This window comes from Dendrobates tinctorius, unplaced genomic scaffold (genome assembly GCF_039654945.1).
Source record: "Dendrobates tinctorius isolate UK_male_01 unplaced genomic scaffold, ASM3965494v1 ptg000145l, whole genome shotgun sequence".
Lineage (NCBI taxonomy): Eukaryota > Metazoa > Chordata > Amphibia > Anura > Dendrobatidae > Dendrobates > Dendrobates tinctorius.
In genome coordinates this window covers 13,022,657-13,049,827 of record NW_027361812.1, presented here as the reverse complement: position 1 = coordinate 13,049,827, position 27,171 = coordinate 13,022,657, and the positions used below count along the sequence as shown (strand labels likewise).

Sequence of the window (27,171 nt, the reverse complement as noted above, 5' to 3'; positions counted from 1 at the left end):
TTCCGTTATTTTGACGGGAGGCAAATCCGCCAGAGCGGTTAAAAACGTATCCGCCTCCGTCATGGGCTAAACAAATGCTACAAGATCTGTGTTGTGTACGGATCCACTGGAGGGGAAATTTAAAGAAACCGCGGCCTGGAAAGGATAGATATATATAGAGATATATATATGTCATGATCCCAGTGCAGCTTTTTGAGCTGCACGTCAGGGGTTAATGTCTGGAGCTCAGTGCAGGTTTTGATCTGCACACCTCGGGTTAATGATTGTGGCCTCTTTTTGGTTCTGGGAGAGCTTCTTAAACCCCTGGGAAGCTCCAATCCCTGTCAGTTATACTTTTGCCTTTGGCCAAGTGTGGTGACCTCCATGTGCCTGTTCATTGTTATAGCTTGTTTATATGGTTCTGACCCGGATCTGTTCCCCGTTGTGAGTTTGCCTGTTGATTCTGTACAGCGCTACCCTCTCTGTGTATGACTCGTTGCCTGTTATCTGACTACTCTCTGCTCGCCCCTCTTGTACCTTGCAGCTATCTCTGTGTATGACTCATTGGCTACGTCCTGACTATCCTCCCTGTCTATGCCCCTTGGTAACTTTGTCTCGCAGTTACCCTGCTAGGAGTTCTCTTTCAGCTCCTTGCTCTCTGGAGTTTAGGCCACGCCCCCAGCAGTCACGTGCTTCAGGTCCTGCTGTTCTGAAGTACGCACCTATTCGGCTGCTGCCCGCTCCACAGGTATCTTTGAACACAGTTCGCTTTACTCAGGACACACGCACTGGCTCAGTGAGCAAGCTCAGTGCGGTGTTCCTGACAATATATAGATAGATAGAGAAAGAAAGAGATTTTTTTTTCTTTGCACGGCTGTTCCGGAACGCCATTCAGGGGTTAAAAGCCCTGCTCCAGCGAATCTGCGGGGCATGCGCAATAGAAATTAGCGGACCGTCGCTCGGAAAAAACGTTGCAGAGTCCGTCCCATCCGCCCGGGAGACGCTAACATTTTGACGGATCTGCCAAAAAAACGAGTGGGACGGATGACCGTCAGTCAAGATCTGCCACTAATGTAAGTCTATGGGGGAAAAAACGGATCTGCCCCTTTTTTGGCGGATCCGTTTTTTTTCGAAAATTGGCAGATTTTGACTGACGTCAAAAAATAGAATTAGACTTACCGGTAATTCGGTTTCTAGGAACCTTCCACGACAGCCACCTTGAAGGTTGTCTCCCCGCCCTAATAGGGGACAGGAACACAAAGACGTTAAATAACCCTCCCCTTCCTGCTACCTCAGTGTTTTTTCTGACATACTATCATGAATAGTTACCGCCAGTAGAGCAGGAATCATCAGGCAAACATATTATATAGGGAGGGAAATTAGTGCTGTCGTGGAAGGTTCCTAGAAACCGAATTACCGGTAAGTCTAATTCTATTTTCTCTAGTCACCTTCCACGACAGCCACCTTGGAGTTATGCCAATGTTAATTTTTCTAGGGAGGGACTACGGCTTGCAAGACGCGTCTGCCGAACGTCAGATCCCTATTGAAATCCAGTCTATAGTGCCTAGTAAAGGTGTGCACAGAGGACCAGGTGGCAGCTCTGCATATCTGCTCCGAAGACGTATTTCCCCTCGCTGCCCAGGACGTAGCGACTGATCGAGTGGAGTGGGCTGTTAACGACTCAGGGGGAGAGAGATGTCTTGCAGAATATGCCAGAGAGATGGACTGCTTGATCCAGCCCGCTATCGTGTTCTTTGCCGCTTTCTTCCCTTTGTTTCTTCCCGAATACAGGAGGAATAGGTTCTGATCGATTCTCCAATCCCTGGTTGCCTCGAGGTAGCGGAGAACTACCCTGCGAACGTCCAGGGTATGAAACCTTCCCTCCTTCGGATTAGAAGGATTTGGGCAAAATGAGGGCAACACGATATCCTGGCTTCTATGAAAGTCTGACACCACCTTGGGCAAAAAGGAGGGGTCTAAACATAGTATTATACTGTCTGGATTGAGTAGGAGGTAAGGTTCCTGTACTGATAGGGCCTGTAGCTCCCCCACCCGTCTATCCGATGTGATTGCCACCAGAAACACTGTTTTGAGTGTAAGAATCTTTAATGAGATTTCTGACAGGGGCTCAAACGGGGCCTGTATCAGGCTGTTGAGTACTAAATTAAGATCCCAGGGGGGAACCCGATTAGGGAGTGAAGGGCGAATCCTGCCTGCTGCTACCATGAATCGCTTGACCCAGCAGTGTCCGGCTAGGTCTTGGTCAAAAAAAGAAGGGCAGATACCTGTACTTTCAACGTACTTGGAGTGAGGCCTAGATCTAACCCTTTCTGCAGGAAGTCAAGTATCTGGGCAATATTTGGATGGGAGGGGTCAGGGGCCCCAGGAGCAAAATTTTTTCCATATTTTGCCATAAATTGCATTCGTCACCGGCTTTCTGCTATTTTGAAGGGTCCGAATACCTCGTCCGACAACCCTTTAGCCTTCAGAATATTGGCTTCAATAACGAAGCTGCTAGACGTAGCCTGGTCGGGTTTGGGTGTAGTAAGGGACCCTGAAACAGTAGGTCGGTCCTTTGGGGTAGAAGCAAGGGACCCTCTTGGGTCATGTCCAACAGAGCGCTGTAACAGCTCTGCCCTGGCTACATGGGAGCCACTAGGATCATTGTGACTCCGTCTGCTCTTATTTTTTGTAACGTTCTTGCCAGCATCGGGATTGGGGGAAAAAAAGAGGCCAGTCTGAAGACCCATGGATGGGCAAATGCATCCGTCCCCTTGGCTCCATACGTGGGACTGAGGGAGAAATAAGTCGCTACTTTTGCATTCTGCGCATTCGCGAACAGGTCGACTTCTGGGTCTCCCCATTTTGAGGCTAGGGTCTGGAAGACCTCCTCGTTCAGACACCATTCTCCTGGATGGAAGTCCTTCCTGCTCAAGAAGTCTGCTTTGCTGTTTTCCGACCCCTTCAGGTGTACTGCGGAAATGGATAACAGGTGCTTCTCTGCCCAGAGGAAGATTCTTGTTGCTACTTTCTTTAGACTGGCATACTTTGTGCCCCCTTGGTGTCAGAGATATGCCACCGTGGTCATGTTGTCGGAGTATATCCGAACATGATGGTTCTTGACCAGGGCTGATGTGGCTTTCAGTGACTCTTCCACCGCCGTCAACTCTTTTAGGTTTGACGATACGGATCTTATGTTCTGGGGCCACTGCCCCTGAAAGTACGAATCCTCGACCACAGCCTCCCAGCCCCTCAGGCTGGCATCGGTACATAGTACCTTTAGAGGAAGTTGATCCCAACTTACTCCTCGTCTCAGGTTTCGGTAACTCAGCCACCACCAAAGAGCCGCTTTTACATGTCCTGGAAGCAGAATCTTTTTTGATAGGTTGTTCGGATACTTCCTCACGTTCATCAGGACATATGATTGGAGGACTCGTGTATGAGCTTGTGCCCAGGATACCGCCTGAATGCACGCCGTCAGGGAACCCAGAATGGACATGGCGTTCCTCAATGTTGGCGCCCTTTGGTCTCTGAACCTGATTATTTTTTGCCGAAGGTCTTTTTGCCGATCTTCGGGGAGAAAGGAGGTTCTTTTCTCCGAATCCAAGAGGATCCCCAGGAATTTCCTCCTCGGGGAAGGATAGAGGGCCGACTTCTGGAGATTCGGTATCAAACCTAGGCCTTCGAGTATCTGTAGGGTTCTTGATACGTCCCGATTCAGCCGGGTTACCGATGGTGCGACGATCAGCAGATCGTCTAGATACGGCACAATACATATCCCCTGAAGCCGGATAGAGATGACTGCTTCTCTCATGATCTTTGTGAATACCCTTGTTGCTGGGGATACCCCAAACAGCAGGGCAATGAACTGGAGGTGGCTGATTCCTCGGTCGTGGGAGACCGCGAACCTCAGAAACTTCTGGTGATCTGGATGAATGGGCACGTGGTAATACGCGTCCCTTAGATCTATCGTAGCCGTTTGCCAGTTTTGTCCAATGAGCGGGATCGCTGACTTCACCGATTCCATCTTGAACCTTCGGTACTTGATGAAGTGGTTCAGGGGCTTTAGGTTTATTATGAGCCTGTGTTTTCCTGAGATTTTTTTTTTTATCAGGAACAGGCGAGAATGTCCCCTGCCCTCCTCTTGCGGAGGTACATATGAGACCACTTCTTCCCGTAGTAGTTCTTCTATCTGACGGAACAATATTTTCTGCAGACTTGGGGACTGTGCCGGGGTAATTCTTAGGGCGTTGGGGGGGGGGTGCTCGAACTCCAGCTTCACCCCATATTGTAGAGTGTGCAGGACCCACTGGTTCGAGGTCGTGGCCTGCCGTTGGGCGAGAAACTGTGTGAGTCGACCCCCTACCCGGGAGTCACTGCTTCTCCGGGGGCTGCTGCTGTTGGGGCACAAGGATATTTCTTCCTTTACCCCCTTTCGGGTAGCTCCATCGACCCGTCTTGCCCTTTCCCCTGAATGGCCTCTGGGAGGTCTGCTCTCTTGAGGGACGAAAAAACCGCCTTTTGGTGGATTTCTGTTCCGGCAGTGATTTATTCTTGTCTGAGGCCTTCTCCAGGATATCATCTAGGACCGGCCCAAACACATGGTGTCCCTGGAAGGTGATAGCACAGTTTCATCTTGGAGGTGATATCACCCCCCCATGACTTCAGCCACAAGGCTCTCCTGGCCGAGTTTGAAAGGACAAGGGACCTTGCTGCTACCTGTACCGTTTCTCCTGAGGCATCAGCCAAATACCTCGTTGCCTTCTGGAGGATTGATAGGGAGTCTAGGATTTCCTCTCTTGGAGTGCCCCCCGATAGGTGATCTTCCAGCGTGCGTAGCCAGAAAAACAAAGATCTGGCTACGCAGGTGGATGCAATATTTGCTTTCAGCAGGTTCGTAGAGGCCTCCCAGGACTTTTTAAGATGGCTCTCTATTTTGCGATCCATTGGATCCTTCAATTGGGAGGCATCCTCAAAGGGTAAGGACGTCTTCTTAGAGACCCTAGATACTTGGACGTCTATTTTAGGGATCTCCCAAACAGAACTATCACCCTCTAGGGGAAAACGGTTTTTCAGCTCAGAGGGCACAGTAAGTGCCTTCTCGGGGGAGGACCACTCCTGAGAGCTATTAAATCCTTTATAATCTCATGAACTGGGAAACCCTTTCTACCTATGGGTTTCAACCCTCCGAACATCTCATCCTGGACTGAGAGCTTGATCTCCTCCTCCTCTAATCCCATGGTATTTCTCACCATGGATACTAACTCCTCCATATCCTCCGAGAAATATTTTTTCGCATCATGACTGGAGATGGACGTGGAGCCCTTTTTCCCAAACATCCTCCGATCCGGACCTCTCCCGAGTCTGAGTCAGCCTCCACGGGTGCCCTTTTCCTCTTTTTTGAGGCTGGGCCCTGGGGGGTCTGGGCTGCTATGGAGGCCTGAACCTCCTGCCTAATGAGAGTCTTTATGCTGTCAAACAGGGAGGGTTGTTCGGTACGCAGGATATTTTGCGTACAGGGTTGGCATAACTTCTTTCTGTAGTCAGAAGGAAACCTGGCACCACAAATACCACACTTGCGGGGGTTTTTAGGGGTAGAGGCATTGTCTTCCTGCAAGAAGAGGCTTACTCAGACCTGTGCCACCGTATTTTGACAGCCAAGGGACCTGGCCCTGCTACTCACTGTAGGAGGGGGAACACTGGGCTCCGCAGATGCTGCAGCTGAGGGCTTCTCACCATCCATGTCCGTACACACCAGAGACACACTGCGCTTACCTGGAGCTGCTGCACCCTTTTTAAGGGTGTTGCTGGCGTTCGTGCTCTGGTGCTCCTCCCTCCTCCTCTGTCCCTGGGGAGGACGTTGGTCGACCCTCGCCGCTGTTGGAGCCATTTCCCGGGTCCCCCGGGCGCGCGTTTCCCCATTGCAGGACGCCGGAGGCCGCAAACCGGAAGTGCGTGTCATCGCCACTTCCGGTCTACTGCACGCCCCCTCTGGAGCGCACGCCGACTTCCCCATGCAGCGCTGGAAGGAGGAAGGACGCCGGGGAGCTGTGCAGGACCCCGGCAGGCACCATACCGCCCCGCTTTACCCCGGAGGGCGCGGGAGGGGTGGTCATGTCCCGAGTCACACCGGTGGTGGAGACGAGAGCAGCACATGGAGGAGAGGAGAACCCCCCGACCTCGGCTGCCCAGCTTCTGGTAAGTATCTAGGGTTCCGCTCGCTGGCCACGGCAGCCCCTTGTGACCTCTTCATGCCCCGATAGGGGACAGGAAAAACACTGAGGTAGCAGGAAGGGGAGGGTTATTTAACCTCTTTGTGTTCCTGTCCCCTATTAGGGCGGGGAGACAACCTCCAAGGTGGCTGTCGTGGAAGGTGACTATAGAAAATGGAGGTGTGAAATAGGCCTAATCTAAGTCATTTTATGTTTAAGTATATTATTGTAAGCACACACCTGTACTCTATCTCCCCCACCTCACGGTAGATTGTAAGCTCTCACGAGCAGGGTCGTCTTATTTCGCTTTATGACTTGTGTTTTGAAACTGTTAAACTGTAAAGCGCTGCAGAATATGTTGGCGCTATATAAATAATTATTATTACACATGATTGCAACGAAGAGCACACTGCTCACTATACAGCGATTGTGGCTGTAATAACGCCCCAGCACACTGTTTGGCAACCTTCAGAGCACACACACTGCAGAGCTGTCAATCATTGTGCCAGGGAGTGATTACAATGCTCTCTCTGTACAGTGAGCGGTGACTGTATAATTCCCTGCACTATCCCAATGACCAGAATCGAGCAGAGGCAGGGAGAATAAAACTTCCATTTTCTTCCCACAGCCGCTGCTCAAGTAAGCCAAATAAATAGGATTTGGAACCTATTTAGCTGAAGATTATAATTTTATCTGCAGGTAAATAGCTTTACTGGATGCGACAGGTTCTCTTCAATCCTGTTCTGTCCGGTACTTCGGATAGGTTAATATACTGTAGGTTGGTGAGATTCAAACACCCGTCACCCATATGATCCACTGTGAAAAGATCCAACGGCGGCTGACTGTGAACATTAAACAGAGGTGTACGGCGCAGCTCTGTCCAATGTGTTGCAGTCGCTGACGAGTCCTGCACATCAGCTGCTATTCAAGAGTATATAAACTGATCCAGAGTACGCGGCCTACAGAGGCAATAACGAAGAATAAAATCTTTGTATCCTTCGTTAGATTAGAAATAGAGATGAGCGAATAGCTTCGGGTAACTCCTTATCCGAATAGCTATAGCGCTTACTGAATAGCTGCATCGGGAACCCGGATACCTGGAGCGCTCCCGATATCCGGGTTCCCGATGTAGGTATTCGGTAAGCGGTATAGCTATTCGGATAAGGAGTTATCCGAAGCTATTCGCTCAACCCTAATTAGAAAGCTCTAGCAGCATTGGGGACATATATGGGCAATAAAAAGTAATGTACACACATTTTCATGCAATTTAGAAGGGAAAATATTCTCACACAAAGAGAATGAGTCGGATATTTTGTGACTTGCTTGTATTGGTCATAGTACCTTGCATGTCGTGATGCATCCCCAACCACCTGCATTATACCACAATGTAGAAGAGGAGACAAAGATGCCAGTAACATAAGTTGGCAAGTTAATTAACATAAAAGTTAGTTCAATATTTCATCTTATCCTTGCATCCCCGGAAGGCGAAGAACAGACAGCAGTAAGCAAATACGATGTACCGTTACTAACAGGTGCCAATTTGTGGCAGTAGATCAGTATGAAAGCATTACATGCATATTTCAGAAATGGTGACTATGCTGAAGTGCCTTGCTATGTGATAAACGGTAAAACTGTAAGAGTTGGTCAGGTTGCACTTGCCCAGCTTGTTGCGGTACCTTGCAGGTCGATATGGCACGTCATTACTTGTATTATGCGAAGATGTGGTAACAGCATAGGGAAATCTTTGGCCATGGAAAGTGTAGCACCCAAGTCGCAATGTAGCTTCAGACTAAGGCCATGGTCACACTTGCGAGTCTCTCACCTCAATATCTGGCACTCTGGACCGGAGTGTGTGACTGCATGTATTTCTTTGCGGCTGAGCACGCTAGTCCCAAGTGCCGGCAGCAGTGCCGGGTATTGATGCACGTGTTTCTCACATTGCAGTTGCAAGTATGACCCTGGCCTGATGTGTGAATGAGCCCTAAATCTAATAAGAGTCTCAGGTGGCACATCTGATTTTACTGTTGCCTTGAAAACTATGATGCCCCAGTCCTATGCTGCATAAGGCTAGGTTCACATTGCGTTAGGGCAGTCCGATCAACGCATGCGTTAAACGGACTGCGCTAATGCAACTGCCTTTTTTATCGCGTTATGCGATCGCGCAGATGCTCTATCTACGCTAGCAGTGACAGACCCTCGAACGCTGCAGACCGCGTCCGAGGGTCCTTCACAGCATGATGGCACATTGCTAACGCATGCAGATTATGACATGCGTTAATGATGCGCTACGTTATGGCTGTCTATGGGTTCGTTAACGGATGCGTTACATCCCGTTAATGCCGTGTTGTAACGCAATCCGGTAGACGGACTGCCATAACAGAATGTGAACCCAGCCTTAAACTTCTGCCTCATCTGACAACTATGTAACTATGTCTACGTTTTCCACCAATGCCCTTTTCTTAGCCATCTGATCACCAAGGACAAGAATGATAGACTTTTATCCCCTAATTTATCTTTTCATAGAAATGTTCTTCTCTGTCATCTTCAGAATTATAATCAAAGGCACTCAAGATAATGATCTACCAAGTGACGCATGTCCAGAGCCCCAAAGGCTGTATATCAAGTGTCACCATCCATGCTTTAGTCACACATAACACTGAGTGAAATGAGCACCTGACTTTAAAAAGAAAAAAAAAAAAAAAAAGTGACTCTCGTGGGTTTTGGATTATTAATGAAGGTTAATCATATAGCAAATTAAAACTTTATTTTTAGAAGCAAGTTTTGGAATCAAGTCTCTCACAACGATGATATATATATGCTCATATATAAATATATATCACAGCAGGAATGTCTTTTATCGCTCTTGCAGAGAACACGTCAGGAATAATTACAATCATCCAGGATAATAACATAAGACACTTGGGTCTGCAGCAGGCTCCTCTTCCATGACAATGTGTGCATGCTACACTTTGGTGCAGGGGATTAATCCTGAGGACTTTTTCATTTATTGGGAAAGGGATTTAGTCGCTGCTGGAGGAAGATGAGGATGAATATCCCTGGAGAAAAAGACAGGAAAAAAGCGTCAGCGTTAGGCTGGGTGCAGACAGCCGTATTGAAAAACAGGCTAGTAGCATCCGCAAATTGTGATCGTGACTGGCTCCAAGTGCAACATTGTGTGCTCGTCTGCAGTACAGACTGGTGCCAAAGCCGCCTTTACTTTGCATGCATTATAATAGTCTACAAATCCGACCAGGATAGTGCAGCCTCCACTTATATCTGACCCATGTGCAGTCCGAGGCGCTCGCACACTGAAGATACTGATCCTTATTCATGGAAAAAGAACCCTAATATTCTTGGGGTTTCCAGCAGTTGGACCCTCACAAAATCAGTCCCTTATGACATCAAATATATACCATACACCAATAATTCACTAATTTATTGATCCATTGTGGCTCAGTGGCTGCATTTCTTATTAACCTCTTCGCGACCGCCCACAGTAGATAAACGTTGGCGCTTGCTGGGCTTTGTGCAGCGCCGACGTTTATCTACTGTCGGCGGTTTTGTGCCCCCCGGGACCCCCTCATACCTTATAACGCGGGGATCCCGGTGCACAATGCATGCTGGGACCCCCGACGTCATCGAGACCTGATTGGTTCAGGTCCTGATGACGTCGCGTCACAGCAGCCAATGAGAGGGCTCGCTGGGAAAGCTGCTTGTTTCCCGGCGATCTCCCTCATTATAACGCGACTTCTCCTCTGAGCTCATGCTGACAGATGAGCAGAGGTGAAGCAGCGTTACAGTGTGACTAGATCGCTGCCTGGCACAGCTGATCGCTGCCTGGCACAGCTGTGCCAGGCAGCAATCTTGTCACACAGTAACGCTGCTTCACCTCTGCTCATCTGTCAGTGTGAGATCAGAGGAGAAGTGGCGTTACTATGTGCCGGGCAGCGATCTTATCACATAGTAATGCTGCTTCTCCTCTGATCATCTGCCAGTGTGAGATCAGAGGAGAAGTGGCGTTACTATGAGTCAAAAATACAAAAAATAAAAAACACAAAAATAAAAAAAAAAGTAAAGAAAAAAAAAGCAGGTAGGCAGGCTAGGGTTAGGGTTAGGGCTAGGGCTTAGGGTTGGAATTCGAATTGGGGGTTTCCACTGTTTAGGTACATCAGGGGCTCTGTAAACGCAACATGACGCCTGCAGACCATTCCATCAAAGTCTGCATTCCAGAACGTCACTACTTCCCTTCCGAGCCCCACCGTGTGCCCAAACAGTGGTCCCCCCACCACATGTGGGGTACCAGCGTACTCAGGACAAATTGGACAACAACTCTTAGGGTCCAATTTCTCCTGTCACCCTTGTGAAAATAAAAATTGGGAGCTAAAAGATCATTTTTGTGGAAAAAAAATGATTTTTTTATTTTCACGGCTCTACATTATAAACTTTAGTGAAACACTTGGGGGTTCAAAGTGCTCACCACACATCTAGATAAGTTCCTTGGGGGGGTCTAGTTTCCAAAAAGGGGTCACTTGTGGAGGATTTCCACTGTTTAGGCACATCAGGGGCTCTGCAAACGCGACATGACACCCGCAGCAGACCATTCCATCAAAGTCTGCATTCCAAAACGTCACTACTTCCCTTCCGATCCCCACCGTGTGCCCAAACAGTAGTTTTCTTCCACATATGGGGTACCAGTGTACTCAGGACAAATTGGACAACAACTTTTGGGGTCCAATTTCTCCTGTTACCCTTGTGAAAATAAAAAATTGGGGGCTAAAAGATCATGTTTGTGGAACAAAAATGATTTTTTATTTTCATGGCTCTACGTTATAAACTTCTGTGAAGCACTTGGGGGTTCAAAGTGCTCACGACACATCTAGATAAGTTCTTTAAGGGGTCTAGTTTCCAAAATGGGGTCACTTGTGGGGGTTTCCACTGTTTAGGCACATTAGGGGCTCTCCAAATGCGACATGGCGTCCTATCTCAATTCCAGCCAATTCTGCATTGAAAAAGTCAAACGGCACTCCTTCCTTTCTGAGCTCTGCCGTGTGCTCAAACAGTGGTTTAGCCCCACATACGGGGTATCGGCGTATTTGGGAGAAATTGCACAAAAAATTTTGTGGTTCATTTTCTGTTTTTACACTTGTGAAAATAAAAAAAATGGTTCTGAAGTAAAATGTTTGTGAAAAAAAGTTAAGTTTATTTTTTCCTTCCACATTCCATTCATTCATGTGAAGCACCTGAAGGGTTAATAAACTTCTTGAATGTGGTTTTGAGTACATTGAGAGGTGCAGTTTTTAGAATGGTGTCACTTTTGGGTATTTTCTGTCATATTGACCCCCCAAACTCACTTCAAATGTGAGGTGGTCCCTAAAAAAAAATGGTGTTGTAAATTTTGTTGTAAAAATGAGAAATCGCTGGTCAACTTTTAACCCTTATAACTTCCTAAAAAAAAAAAAATTATGTTTCCAAAATTGTGCAGATGTAAAGTAGAGATGTGGGAAATGTTATTTATTAACTATTTTGTGCGATATCACACTCTAATTTAAGGGCATAAAAATTAAAAGTTTGAAAATTGCAAAATGTTCAAAATTTTTGCCAAATTTCGATTTTTTTTAACATATAAGCGCAGTTCATATCTAAGAAATTTTACCACTATCCTGAAGTACAATATGTCATGAGAAAACAATGTCAGAAACAGCAGGATCCGTTGAAGCGTTCTAGAGTTATGGCCTCATAAAGTGACACTGGTCAGAATTGAAAAAATTGGCCTGGTCACGAAGGCAAAAACAGGCTCAGGCGCGAAAGGGTTAAAGCTTTGGCGAAAAATAGAGATATTCAGTTTTTGGATGGGGAAAAAAAAAAAGAAATTATCAAAAATGTTTTATTGTAGAACTGAGTAAAACAGAACATTCCCGATACTATTGAAAAAAAAAAAAAATAATAATAAGGTGTGAGCTTTTCCTAAATATTTCTAACTGAATCTCAGTCCTTACTCATGGATAAGTAAGGGCTGAGATTCAGTACGAAACACTTTATAAATGTGAGCTTTTCCCATCTGTTTCTATAGTATTAGGAATTTTCTGTTTTATTCAAAGAAAATTTTGCAATTTTTTATAACCAAAAACAACATTACAGTTCCCTATAGCTACCACCGAGCAGGAATGGTTCTTCATCTGAGCTGAGGATTTGCTGACTACTTCAATGTGGGTTAGCTGGATCACACTTTTATTCTTTGTAGTCCCCTTGTGCCTGCCAGGGTTTCTCTCAGATGCTAAATTTTGCTGAAAATGACTCAAGTGTGTGTCCAGGAGAGATAGGCAAATTAGCCTCAAGTGGAACAGACCTTGATGCCAGTTGTCAGATTTGATGCACATAACTACAGAATACATTGATGCTATAACAATACATCTATAACAATAGCTACCTTTTACCAATATGTGGTTCCTCTAGACTCCCAAAGGGCTGAGTTGGCAGGCAAAGGAGTATTAAAGCGAACTTGTCATCATGATTTACTAAGTAAAGTACAGTGTCAGGTTGGCACTGATATACTGATTAAAATGATAATTGCGTTGAAGAAATCCATCTTGTGTTTTTTTGTGTAATCAGTGTTAGAAGTTTTGAGTTTATGAGATTATCGAGCTCCGGGGCGGCCTGTGGGTGGATCTGTTTTTTCGTGCTCTGGCCTCATCATCCTCATTCTGGCTTAAATGACAGGTCACTGAACCTTCAGTGACCTACCCCCTATTTTGTAAAAAAAAAAAAAAAAGATGATGTAACTGATGTATTGATGTATGGTAAGTGAAATGATGTAACTGACGTATTTTGCAAAAAAAAAAACAAACAAACAAACAAAAAAAAACGGTCCATAGCTGCTACTGCGCATACGCCGCCATGTTGCTGGACCAAATTTTTTCCTCCTTAAACGGCAACACGTGTAGTAGCATCTATCGGAAAGCAATGCTCTTATTCTGCCCAAGCCCCGCTCACTGGTGGGCGACGCTTGCGCAGACTGAAATTACTGCTTGCCGTGAGATCCTGCGCATGCGCCGACATTTTGTTAAAGCCAAAAATCATGGCTTTCAAATAGCTGGCAGGTCATTGAAGGTTCTGTGACCTGTCATTTAAGACACAATGATGACCATGAGGCCTGAGCATGAAAAAAAAATAAATGAGAAGATCCACGCACAGTCCTGCCCCGAAGCATGAGAATCTCATCAACACAAAACTTCTAACACTGATTACACAAGAACAACATGGATTTCTTCACCCCAGGTATCATTTTAATCAGTGTAACAATGCCAACATGAAAATGCCTAAAGTTTACTTAGCCAAATCCTGATGATAGGTTTTCTTTAATGGGAGCAAATAAAGGATTAAAGCATAGCAGGTCACAATTATCTTCTGACAGGTCGCACAGGGGTTGTAATAGCTACTATTTCCTTTTATCAATTTGGAAACAAAAATGTAGAGAGCATTATTACCAATGACTTGGCTTATATTGACTGACAATTCATTCAATGCTTTTTTACCTAATAATCCCTAAATGCACTTACAGAAAAAGGGACCAAACCTATAATGTTTAAAAGGATTATCTGGGAATTTAGCAATTTTTTCATATGGGCCTAAGAACATACTAGTACATAGTTGCTAACTACAGTACCTGCCTGTTCTGCCCAGCGATGATCTCTGCAAGCCCACAGCGGTCAAGGACCAGGGATTCTCCTGCTTCGTCTGACCCTATGTCAACAGAGCAGCTTTTTCTTTCCAGTCTGCTCTGTTGACACAATGTCAGTGCTGAGATCATGCTGATTTGCAGCCAGCTCCCAGCAGTTTGGTAGCGGGGAGCCAGCTGTCAATAAGCATGACATCAACAGAGCAGAGCGTAAAAAAAAAAAGCTGCTTTGTCGATAAGGTATTGGTAGGCTACGTGACAGGCAATAAAGAGCTGTGATTATCCGGCCCCATCTCGTGCTGGTGCTTATTGCACTTGGTGCTTCAAAAGTGTAAATTTATCCAATTCTCAATACAAGGATTGTGAAAGTTTCCAGTGTTATCACTAGCTACCGGCACCTCCAAGTACGCTTGTTGAACTGGAATGGTCTTATAGTCGGAGCAGAAAACTCTGCCCGACCCGGCTATGGATGCTGGACTGGTCCATCGAGTGCACATCTTTGCACCAGTAGTATCTGTCTCAGGATTGAAAACAATCGGTCAAACTCGGTGAGGTAAAAAAAAAAAAAAAAAAAAAAAAAAAAAGCATCTCGTACGTGTATCCAATACTCACCCTTGCATGCTTGTGTGCCTTCTTCATCTTTTTTCTCATCTTTTTATCCATACGATACCCAAGCATGCCTGGTAGGAAAGGTCCAGAATGTGGAGGAGGGTAACCAGGTTGCACAGGATAACATGGGTGTCCTATAGGATATCCAGGCTGACCAGGAGGATACGCAGGCTGACCTGGGGGGTATACTGGTTGTCCTGATGGATAATCAGGCTGCAGGTAAATTAAACAATAACTGAGAAGTTTTTCTATTGATTACGGCTGAACGCTGATGGACCTAGCATGGAAGGGGGGGGGGGGGGGGACATTTTGCGATCTGCTTACTGGCAACAGACCCTTAACAAGGTTGTATTATACTGCAAATACCATAGAACAGACAAACACCAGTGTAAAAGCACAAAACATGTAGAAACTGTCACTGACCACTGGGATATACTACAGCCTGAATAAGATGCAGTATATATCACAGTGCAAAATAATTCTGATACTCACCTTCCCGTACCCATGCCCATGCTTGTTTGCCTTGTGTGCCTTCTTCATCTTCTTTCTCATCTTTTTATCCATAGGATAACCAGGCATCATTGGGTTCACTGGATACCCAGGTACCCCTGGTGGGTAAGGACCAGAATGTGCAGGAGGGTAACCGGGTTGCCCAGGATAAGATGGGTGTCCTGCAGGATATCCGGGCCCACCAGGAGGGTACGCAGGCTGACCTGGGGGATAGACTGGTTGTCCTGCTGGATAACCAGGCTGTAGGGGTGGAACTGGAGGGTGTGCAGGATTAGTGGAAGGTGGATATGCTGGATTTGGTGGGTAAGCAGGTTGTCCTGTTTAGGAATTGAAAAAAAAAAAATTAAATTAGACAAAATGAATTACAAGAAGATGGTGGCCTAGAGGAGAATCTTCTACTAATTCATCATTCACCTCTTGTTAGAGAGGAAATCAGGGTTACATGTTCGTAAATCGGCCTCTATTAACTAGTTTAGCTCTCCATTTAGATGTATTGGTCATAGGGAAGTATAGGAAAGTCCTAGGATGTCCTATGGGCATCTTTTCCACTCAAGAAAGCATCACATAGACATGATGTGCATCTGCCCTGCACACTGCAGCTTTTCTCCTTTCGGAGCGTCGTTTTCTCCTGACTGGTTGGATGGCATCTAATACAGAGGCTCACACCAGATTGGCGTCACAAAACAAACGCTCAAATCACTCTATGACAGGTGTAATTTCTCAGACCCAGATATGGGGAATGGAGGGTCATAGTGGTGGAGGAGGCCCCGGTGGTAGGGGTTCAGGATACAGGTATTGTCCTTGGGTTCAGGATCATAGGGCTTCTAGAAAGAAGCCTCTGGGTAAGTGGGTATGGATTTTTTAAGAAAAAAAAGGGGTATTTTATAGTGTAGTGTATAGAGAAATACTGTACAAAGTCATTCCCAATTATTAATCTTTGACAGGACTTTTCCTTTTAAACTGGTTGACCATGAATACATTATTAATCTCATGGGCTTTGTATACATAAAAATAAAATTAGCTATAATACCCCAGTTTCACCGCTGTTTCGGTCTTTGGTAACAGGTTACAGTGACGATAATAGTGCATGTGACAGATACCGACAATCAGGGCGTATAGCTTATTTTATTACTTTTATGTACAGCAAGCAGATGGATTTCTCAATAATACATTTTAACTCTTAACTCCATTTTAGGAGTAGTCATGAAGATAATAATCTTTATTTTTATATAGCGCTAACATATTCCGCAGCGCTTTACAGTTTGCACACATTATCATCACTATCCCTGATGGGGCTCACAATCTAAATTCCCTATCAGTATGTCTTTGGAATGTGGGAGGAAACCGGAGTACCCAGATGAAACCCACGCACACACGGGGAGAACGTACAAACTCCATGCAGATGTTGTCCTTGGTGGAATTCAAAGTCAGGACTCCAGCGCTGCAAGGCTGCAGTGCTAGCCACTGAGCCACCGTGCTTGATGGCTTATAGTAAGCCATCAATATGATTATTATATTGCCCGGATCCAGACACAAACCAATCTAATACTGATAACCTATCCCAAGGATATGCTGTGACAAAAACTTTGAAGGGGTTTTCCCATCAATACCATTTTAATCCCATCTGCATGCACTTCATAAAGTAATAAAATCAGCTATACTCATTGACCGGTGCTTAAATGACGGATCTCTACTTCTTCAGCATTAACGTGATGACTACAGCAAAAATCACTTATCCCAGTGCTGATGCTAATGTAGATGGAACAAGCTACTGAGCCCAGTGATTGGCTGCAGGGGTCACTTGAGCTGTAATCTTAATGTTGTCCCTGTGGCCTGTCAAAGACCAGGAGCAGCAATTGAGAGCCGGCACTGAAGTACTGGTCCATGAGTATAGCTCATTTTATTAATTTTATGTAGAACGAGCCAATGGGGGTCACAAAAATATATTCATGGGAAAACTCCTTGGTAGGAAATCCATATTAGCCAAATTCCTTTCAATTAAATAGTACTGAGCTGAAGTGCTAGGGACATCCCACCACCAAAAGTGCAGAGCTGTTCCTGAATGGGATACGGTGCTTGATGGACCGGCGCAGCCCTCAGTCACTGGATCGGTGAAAAGTGCTAGGAATCAGTTGAAGGATATTACAGTAATTTACTGTCACGGGCAACACCCATATAAATAAACTAGTAAATGCTATTCAACCTCCATTTCCCTGGAGTCCAGAGAGCTATAAACTCTTCACCAAGAAAGTTTCTGAAGTTGCTCCTAGTAAGTTTAGTGGAGAGTAGCTGATGGAAAATTACATTGTACGTACGACCCAGAAGGGAAGGACGTTTTAGGTACACTGTATAGTGATACAAGAGCAACGCAATGGGGGTGAAATTATAATTTATAATATAACCGGGGGAGCGTCACTCTGTCTGAAGCCTTTATAGACTGCGCAAGCGCGACGCACCTGTGCAGTCTGGACTCAGAGTGACGCACCCCCTCCCCCACGGAGATCGCGGTATGCGTAAGCACTGAACGTATACCGCGATCTCTGCAACACCTTACCGAACCCGGTGTTGCTGTTGCCGGCGGGGTCTTGCGTCTTCAGGTGTTGTCTGGAGTGGGTGTGTTGCAGCGCCAGAATCGGCGCCTGCGCAGTCCGCGTTTACCACCGTCATTTTCTTGAAGACACACTGCAGTGTGTCTTCAAGAACATGGCGGAAAGCGAGGACTGCGCAGGCACCGAGTCTGGTACCACAACACGCCCAGAACAGGACAGCGCTGGACACAGGGAAGAAAGGTGAGTATAATATTTTTTTTTTTTGTGCTCAGTTTAATAGTGGTGAGGGGGGATCATTCATACCAGGATTGGGTGGCGAAGGGGACCATGCATACCAGGATTGGGAGGGGTGAGGGGACCATGCATACCAGGATTGGGGGGGGGGTGAGGGGACCATGCATACCAGGATTGGGAAGGGGGTGAGGGGACCATGCATACCAGTATAGGTGGGGGGGGGGGGTAAGCGGACCATGCATACCAGGATAGGGGGGTGAGGGGACCATGCATCCCAGGATTGGGGGGCGTGAGAGGGCCATGCATACCAGAATAGGTGGGTGAGGGGACCATGCGTACCAGGATTGGGGGGGGGGGGGGGGGGAGAAGACCATGCATACCAGGATTGGGGGGTGAGAGGGCTATGCATACCAGGATAGGTGGGTGAGGGGACCATGCATACCAGGATTGGGGGGTGAGGGCACCATGCATACCACGATGGGGATGAGGGGGTGCCATGCATACCACAACTGGGGGGGGGGGGTGAAGGAACCATGAATACCAGTATATGGATAAGGGGGTACCATGTATGCCAGGATTGGGGGGGGGGGGTGACGGTACCATACATACCAGGATAGGGATGAGAGGTGCAGCACATACCAGGATGGAATACCAATAAAAATGCCCGCTACCCGGGCGTAGAACGGGTTCATAGCTAGTGTATTATATTACAGACGAGATCAAGAAAAATAAAAAGTCTATACCAAGAGATCTGTCGATTATTACATACGGACAACAGGCTACGTACCGGGAGTGTTAGGATTCCACATGGTTTTTCTTGCAGATGATTCTTACTAGACAAACAAGGAAACAAAACTGAGATAATTATAGCAGAAATACTTTATGTTCAGTCACGTAGCTTGCAAAATGCTGAAAGCCCTATCAGGTTACAACAGCCATGCCTAGTGTGTCACCAGGCTATCCTTTACCCCAATAATTTAAGCAATGGCTAAAAGAAAGATTAGGGTCTTTAATATGATACAATATATGGTCAATATAAGAATAAAGGGGATAGATGACCGCCTGCTGAGCACATTATTGGCCTGATAAATGTACCCGCTATATTACTTCAGTTAAGCTGCATTTATACGCAAAGATTGTGAACGAGCGTCTATAGGAATGCCCATTTCATGATAATATTGAGGGGTAAAAAGACTGCCAATCATCCAAAGAACAAGGAAAAAGCTCACTCATCAGCAAAAGTAATCTTGTGTGTGTCACAAAAGAATCACTCGGCAGCACATCGTCCTGTATAAACAGGACTTGCGCTGCCGAGCATAATGGTCTGCCTGTGTAAACAGGTTATTAAGCAACTGCTAAGCGGTAATTATTCACCGGTCATTTAATGCCCCACCCCCACCACAAAAAAAACAAAAAAAAAAAAAAAACACACCTTTACTTAGGGGTGATTCACACTGCGTTAGGGGCCATGCGTTGAGCACATCCATTACATAGCGGCACTAACGCTATGTAACGGATGCGTTAACACACCCATTGGCCGCAATTATAGTAACGCTTCCCAACTCCCATTAGTGATGATGTGTTACTTTATGACGCTCCCTCGAACGCGGTCTGCAGTGTTTTCGGGTGTGTCGGGTCTACCGCACAGAGAATGGACACGTTCGCTGTGCATAGACCAGTATGGCTAAAGGCCCCGTCACACATAGCGGTCTCGCTAGCGAGATCGCTGCTGAGTCGCAAGTTTTGTGACACAACAGCGATCTCACCAGCCCCCCTGCTGGTATCGCTGATTGCTCTGAGAAACCTCTGGACTTTTCTTTGGTCGCTGGTCTCCCGCTGGCCAGCACGCATCGCTGCGTGTGACAGGCGGGAGACCAGCGATCTGCTGGTAACTAATGTACACATCGGGTATCCAAGGGACGGGCATTAGATACCCGATGTGTACGTTGGTTACCAGAGCACTGATGCAGGGAGCCGGTAACTAACGTACACATTGGATATCTAAGTGACGCACGTCCCTTGGATACCCGATGTGTACGTTAGTTACCAGCTCCCTGCATCAGCGCGCTGGTAACTAACGAACACAGTGATGCCGGGCGCTCGGCGTCGCTTTGCTGATTGCTGGTGAAGCTGCCTGTTTGACAGCTCACCAGCGATCATGTAGCGACTCACCAGCGATCCTGACACGTTGATATCATTGTCGGGATCGCTGGTGAGTCGCTATGTATGACGGGGCCTTAAGGCATTGTAGCAAAATGCTACCATGCATTGGCGCATACCTTTAGCGCTAGGGCACAAAAGATGTCAAAAATGACATCAGCGTTAGCGCATCCATTTAACGGATCCGTTAAACAGATGCCCCTAACGCAATGTGTACCTAGCCTAATGTAACAAATACATGTACATTTTTGCAAAGGTAGCACTTGTTTTGGTTTGCCTTTATTTAACTTGTTAATTTTGAAGATCATGTTAGATTTTTTTATTATTATTTGTCTTTATTGGACATTTTATAATTCTCAAAACAAAAATGAATATCAGTTAAGAAAATGATGAGGAGGATTATGCTCCAGTCTCTAGGTTGGTGAATATGGCTTTACTAACAGAATACCTCTGTATCTAATTGTAAAGCAAAAAAAAAAAATAAATAAAATAAAAAACAAAAACAAAGGCGCGTCCCCAACCATCATAATTTGAGTCTTCCTATTCCTCTTGTAAACGTTCTTCAGTCCTGAAAAGTGCAGACCCCCGAGCCACCCACCTCCATCTGTCAATCACATCAGATCTCTTTTTAGCCAGAGGTTAACATGGACTAAAACACATGGTGGGTGAGGGGGTTAAAGATGACACAAGCCGATCAAGCAGATCCAACGCTAACAGTCCACTAAACACTTCCCTGCATCGTTACAAAGGAGGTTCTCTAGTTATCAAGCCCACCGGAAATCGAATTTTGGAGGCGAAGCACTGCCTAATATGCTTGGCAGAAGTAGCATTAAAAAAGTAGGGAAAGTTTTATATGTGAGGTCTCAACCCAATCCATGCTCATCAAAAAGGATCACTTCTCTAAAATATAATTTAAACGGAGGAGGCCGAGTTTACAACCAGATCTGAAGACAGAATCGTTGCGACTGCCACCATAACTATAAAATGTAAGTTTTTTGGCCCCTTTCGTACTGTACCAGTTTTTATATAAATATATAATTTACCTACAGTTTGTAAGTTAACTGTACAACCTATCCTGTACAGATCCTGAGTTAATATGTGCTATACTCCAGAGCTGCACTCCCTATTCTGCTGGGGGAGTCACTGTACATAAATTACATTGCTTATCCTGTACGGATCTCGAGTTACATCACATATTATACTCCAGAGCTGCAATCGCTATAAACTTATCTACTTTACAAATTACAAATAAAAAACAAACCTTTATTACTGGATTATATTACAGGCTTTGTTCACACCAGTATTGTGTCCATTTTCCAGTGTTTTTGACGGCAAGAACAGTTAAATCTGTAGTGAAGAAATCAAGGAAGTGTGATCGTGCAGACTAGCCCAGAATCACAATTATGGCTTCCTCACTTGGGACTTCTTTAGGTGTAATGGCGTTTTCCAAGTTCCGAGCAATGACGTTCAGTGATGGCAGCTGCCCATTACTGGCCGGTATATGGCACTGGACAGCTGATGCCTGTGATTGCCTGTGTGGTCAGTTGGGTTATACGGAAAGCCATCACTGCAGCCACATAAAAATAGGATCAGCAGGAGGACCCAGAGACACCTCGCTGGACTGCGGGGGAATAAGTTAGCAATTCCAGCTTGCTTTTGTTATTTTATTACCATTCTGGCTATCATATTTTGGAAATCCCCTAGAACGGCAACTGACACATAGGAACAAAGAAAGTATATTTATTTGTCACACCAACAAATGAAAAGTAACTAGAAACGTATCGCTTCTCAGGGCTGTCTAGATAAACAGATTTATGGTAGAAAGGCAGAACTGTAAACATGGGATGTTATCTGGGCAAAGTCCAGAAAAATGACACCTCATCAAATAACTAAGAAAGCACAAGGGACGAATTATCAAATACATGTGCACTGTGTATTATCGAGCACTTTTATAAGCATTGTCTGGTTTTGGCTCTTTGGGCAGGACTGCTGTCTTGCAGCGCCGGGGTGCAGAGCTCAGCTCCAACCAAGGAACTGGGGTTGGTGTGCTCTCCCACAATCCAAATACATACTGATAGGAGGATTGGTGTCCCATAGGACTGGCTCCAGTGTGTGTCTAAGATGAGGGGTATTAGATTGTGAGCTCTGCAGGGCATGGGCAAGCATGGTGGCTCAGTGGTTAGCACTGTTGCTTTTGCAGTGCTGGGGTCCTGGGTTCAAATCCCACCAAGGACAACATCTTCATGGAGTTTGTATGTTCTTCCTGTGTTTGTGTGGGTTTCTTCTCTCACACTCCAAATACATACTGATAGGGAACTTAGATTGTGAGCCCCAATGGGGACCGTGCTCATAATGTCTGTTAAGCGCTGCCGAATATCACAGCGCTATATAAGCAAAGCATAATAAATAAATAAGGGGCTGATGTGAAAGGTTGACAGTCTCTGTACATCGGCGTGCAATGTGTTAGTGCTTGATAAACACCTGGAAATGAAATCAGTTTTGTATCCAATTCTGGATTTTCTAATGTGCGTCATTTCCTCTCAAGCTTTTAAAATCTATACTTGTGGTCAGTAAATTCAACATTCTCGTCTACATCCAGGGAATGAAAATCCATCCTGGTCGTGTATAAATCGCCAGACTCGATAGCTACAGTAAGAGACCCAGCGCCTGCGGACTCAGGGCAGAGAAGTACGCCTGCGCAGGAGCGCGATGCTGGGGAGCGATGAAGCAAGCAGAAGGGCGGCACTGGAACCAGACCTGCAACACCCATCGGACCAGACCAAACCCCCCCCCCCCCCCCCCCCCCCGGTGAGTATAATAAAACTTATTTTTCTTATCTTTCAGGTCGGATCGGGGCTTATCTACAGCATTATAGAATGCTGTAGATAAGCCCTGAAAGGCAGCGGCCGCATCTTATAGCGGCCAAAACAGCTGACAGGTTCCCTTTAAATTAAGAGAAAAAATGTATACGAGATATCCCCATAATAGTACTGACCTGGGGGGGCAAAAAGTAAAAAAAAAAAGAAAGGTAATTCAACGTCATCCAAACCATACTGACCTGAAGCATCATGTTGCCACATCATTTTTGCCGCACATAAAAATTCTGTTTTTCCAGTGCACGATATGGTAAAACAAAAAGTGTGTTTAACCCCTTAGTGACAGCCAGTTTGCAGCTTAATGACCAGGCCAATTTTTACAATTCTGACCACTGTCACTTTATGAGGTTATAACTCTGGAACGCTTTGACGGATCCCACTGATTCTGAGATTTTTTTTTTTATGACATATTGTACTTCATGTTAGTGGTAAAATTTCTTCGATATGACTTGTGTTTATGAAAAAGACGGAAATATGGTGAAAATTTTGCAATTTTAAAACTTTTTTATGCCCTTAAATCAGAGAGATGTGTCACACAAATTTCTTAATAAATAACATTTCCCACATGTCTACTTTAACCCCTTCACCCCCAAGGGTGGTTTGCACGTTCATGGCAGGGCCAATTTTTACAATTCTGACCACTGTACCTTTATGAGGTCATAACTCTGGAACGCTTCCATGGATCCCGGTGATTCTGACACTGTTTTCTCGTGACATATTGTACTTCATGTTAGTGGTAAAATTTCATTCAAATAACTTGCGTTTATTTGTGAGAAAAACGGAAATTTGGCGAAAATTTTGAAAATTTCGCAATTTTCCAACTTTGAATTTTTATGCCCTTAAATCACAGAGATACGGCACAAAAAAAACTTGATAACTAACATTTCTCACATGTTTACTTTACATCAGCACAATTTTGGAACCAAAATTTTTTTTTGTTAGGAAGTTATAAGGGTTAAAAGTTGCCCAGTGATTTCTCATTTTTACAACATCATTTTATTTTTAGGACCACATCACATTTGAGGTCACTTTGGAGGGGTCTATATGATAGAAAAGTGACACCATTCTAAAAACTGCACCCCTTAAGGTGCTCAAAACCACATTCAAGAAGTTTATTAACCCTTTAGGTGCGTCACAGGAATTTTTTTGAATATTTAAAAAAAAAAAATGAACATCTAACTTTTTTTCACAAAAAAAATACTTCAGGGTCAATTTTTTTATTTTACCAAGGGTAACAGGAGAAATTGGACTGCAAAAGTTATTGTGCAATTTGTCCTGAGTACGCTGATACCTGATATGTGGGGGGGAACGACTGTTTCGGCGCATGGCAGAGCTCAGAATGGAAGGAGCACCGTTTGACTTTTTCAATGCAAAATTGGCTGGAATTCAGATCGGACGCCATGTCACGTTTGGAGAGTCCCTGATGTACCTAAACAGTGGAAACCCCCTACAAGTGACACCATTTTGGAAACTAGACCCCCCAAGGAACTTATCGAGATATGTGGTGAGAACTTTGAACCCACAAGGGCTTTACAGAAGTTTATAACGTACAGTGGTACAATTAAAAAATCATATTTTTTCCACAAAAATGATCTTTTCACCCCAATTTTTATTTTCCCAAGGGTAACAGGACCCTAAAAGTTATTGTGCAATTTGTCCTGAGCACGCTGATACCCCACATGTGGGGGTAAACCACTATTTGGGCGCATGGCAGAGCTCGGAAGGGAAGCAGCGCCATTTGACGTTTTTGGCTGGAATTGAGATCGGACATCATGTCGCGATTGGAAAACCCCTGATGTACCAAAACAGTGGAAACCCCCCACAAATGACACCATTTTGGAAACTAGACCCCCTAAGGAACTTATCTAGATGTGTGGTGAGCACCTTGAACCCCCCCAGTGCTTCACAGAAGTTTATAACCGCCGGGCGTGAAAATAAAAAATTCGTATTTTTTCCACAAACATGATCTTTTAGTCACCATTTTTTTATTTTCCCAAGGGTACCAGGAGAAATTGGACCCCAAAAGTTGTTGTCCAATTTGTCCTGAGTATGCTGATACCCCATATGTGGGAGAAAACTACTGTATGGGCACACGTCGGGGCTCGGAAGGGAAGTAGTGACGTTTTGGAATGCAGACTTTGATGGAATGGTCTGCGGGTGTCATGTTGCCTTTGGAGAGCCCCTAATGTACCTAAACAGTGGAAACCCCCCACAAATGACCCCATTTTGAAAACTAGACCCCCTAAGGAACTTATCTAGATGTGAGGTGAGCACTTTGAACCCCCAAAGGCTTCACTGAAGTTTATAATGCCAGGGCATGAAAATAAAAAAATCGTATTTTTTCCACTAACATGATCAATTAGTCCCCAATTTTTTTATTTTCCCAAGGGTACCAGGAGAAATTGGACCCAAAAAGTTGTTGTCCAGTTTGTCCTGAGTACGCTGACACCCCATATGTGGGAGAAAACTACTGTATGGACACACGTCGGGGCTCGGAAGGGAAGCAGTGACATTTTGGAATGCAGACTTTGATGGAATGGTCTGCGGGTGTCATGTGCGTTTGGAGAGCCCCTGGTGTACCTAAACTATTGAAACTCCCCACAAGTGACCCCATTTTGGACACTAGGCCCCCCACGGAACTTATCTAGATGTGTGGTGAGCACTTTGAACCCCCAAGTGCTTCACAGAAGTTTATAACGCTCGGACGTGAAAATAAAAAAATCATTTTTTTCCACAAAAATGATATTTTTGCCCCCCCATTTTTTATTTTCCTAAGGGTAACAGGAGAAATTGGACCCCAAAAATTGTTTTGCAATTTGACCTGAGTAGGCTGATATGTGGGGGTAAAACACTGTTTGGGCGCATGGCAGAGCTTGGAAGGGAAGGAGCACCATTTGAGTTTTTCAACTCAGAATTGGCTGGAATTGAGATCAGACGCCATGTTGCATTTGGAGAGCCCCTGATGTGCCCAAACAGTGGAAACCCCCAATTCTAACTCCAACCCGAACCCCAACACATCCCTAACCCTAATCTCAGCCCTAACCCTAGCCCTAACGGAAAAATGGAAATACATTTTTTTTATTTTATTATTTTTCCCTAACTAAGGGGGTGATAACGGGGGGTTTGATTTACTATTTATGGCAGTTTTTATGTTTGGCAGCTGTCGCACGCTAAAAGACGCTTTTTATTGTAAAAATAGTTTTTGCATCACCACATATTGAGAGCTATAATTTTTACGTATTTTGACCCACCGAGTCATATGAGGTCTTATTTTTTGCGGGACGAGTTGACGTTTTTATTGGTACCATTTTCGGGCACCTGACATTTTTTGATCGCTTTTTATTCCGATTTTTGGGACGCAGAATGAACAAAAACCAGCGTTTCATGAATTTCTTTTGGGGGGGTGCGTTTACACCGTTCCGCGTGCGATAAAATTGATAAAGCGGTTTTATTCTTCGGGTCAGTACGGTTACAGCGATACCTTATTTAGGTCGTTTTTTTATGTTTTGTCGGTTTTATGCAATGAAAACTATTTTATATAAAAAATAATTATTTTTGCATCGCTTTATTCTGCGAGTTATAACTTTTTTATTTTTTCGCTGATGATGCTGTGTGGCGGCTCGTTTTTTTGCGGGACAAGATGACGTTTTCAGTGGTACCATGGATATTTATATGCGTCTTTTTGATTGCGCGTTATTACACTTTTTGTTTGGCGGTATGATAATAAATCATTATTTTTTACTTCGTTTTTTATTTTTATTTTTTAAGGGGTTCGCTAAAGGGGTTAACTAATGGGACAGTTTTATAGGGCAGGTCGTTACGGACGCGGCGATACCTAATATGTGTACTTTTATTGTTTTGTTTTTTTTATTTCGAAAATATGGATTTATTTGGGGGAATATTTTTTTTTTTTCTAATTTATTTGGCGATTTTTTTTTTAACACTTTTTATTTTTTTTTTTACTTTATTAAATAGTCCCAGGTGGGACATCACTGTCCTGTGACAGATCGCTGATCTGTCACATCACAGGCACTGCAGAAGGCTTCCTCATGCCTGCGCTTTGCAGGCAATGAGGAAGCCAGCTTCCTGCAGGCCCCCCGAAGGCCCCCGTCACCATCTTGGATTCGGGGGCCTGCAGGAAAGGAGCCCCCCGCAGCAGCGCTGCACATTGCGCTGCCGTGGGGGGCTCAGGGAAGCACGGAGGGAGCCCCCTCCCTGCCGATGCTTCCCTTTAACCCTCGGTACACCGCGATCATGTTTGATCGCGGTGTGCAAGGGGTTAACGTGTCGGGGGCGGTCCGTGAGCGCCCCTGACACATTGTGCCGGGTGTCAGCTGTGATAATCAGCTGACACCCGGCCGCGATCA

General features: G+C 45.2%; 1 protein-coding gene across 7 annotated transcripts in view; it reads right to left on the bottom strand.

Moving 5' to 3' along the window:
- Positions 1-8,936: 8,936 nt before the first annotated feature.
- The window catches only part of PRR13 (proline rich 13), a 39,042-nt gene continuing 20,807 nt past the window's right edge, over positions 8,937-27,171 (bottom strand). For 4 of the 7 annotated variants that reach the window (XM_073546206.1, XM_073546208.1, XM_073546209.1 and 1 more), the window contains exons 2-5: positions 18,556-18,601; positions 14,968-15,302; positions 14,479-14,688; positions 8,937-9,247 (exon numbers count right to left, since the gene is read on the bottom strand). In XM_073546206.1, the coding sequence (XP_073402307.1) occupies positions 9,212-9,247; positions 14,479-14,688; positions 14,968-15,302; positions 18,556-18,577 (603 nt within the window). In that variant the 5' untranslated portion in view covers positions 18,578-18,601 and the 3' untranslated portion in view covers positions 8,937-9,211. Of the gene's footprint in view, positions 9,248-14,478; positions 14,689-14,967; positions 15,303-18,555; positions 18,624-21,189; positions 21,215-27,171 lie in introns of those variants that run through there. The other 3 variants (XM_073546212.1, XM_073546207.1, XM_073546213.1) reach the window with 3 other exon arrangements.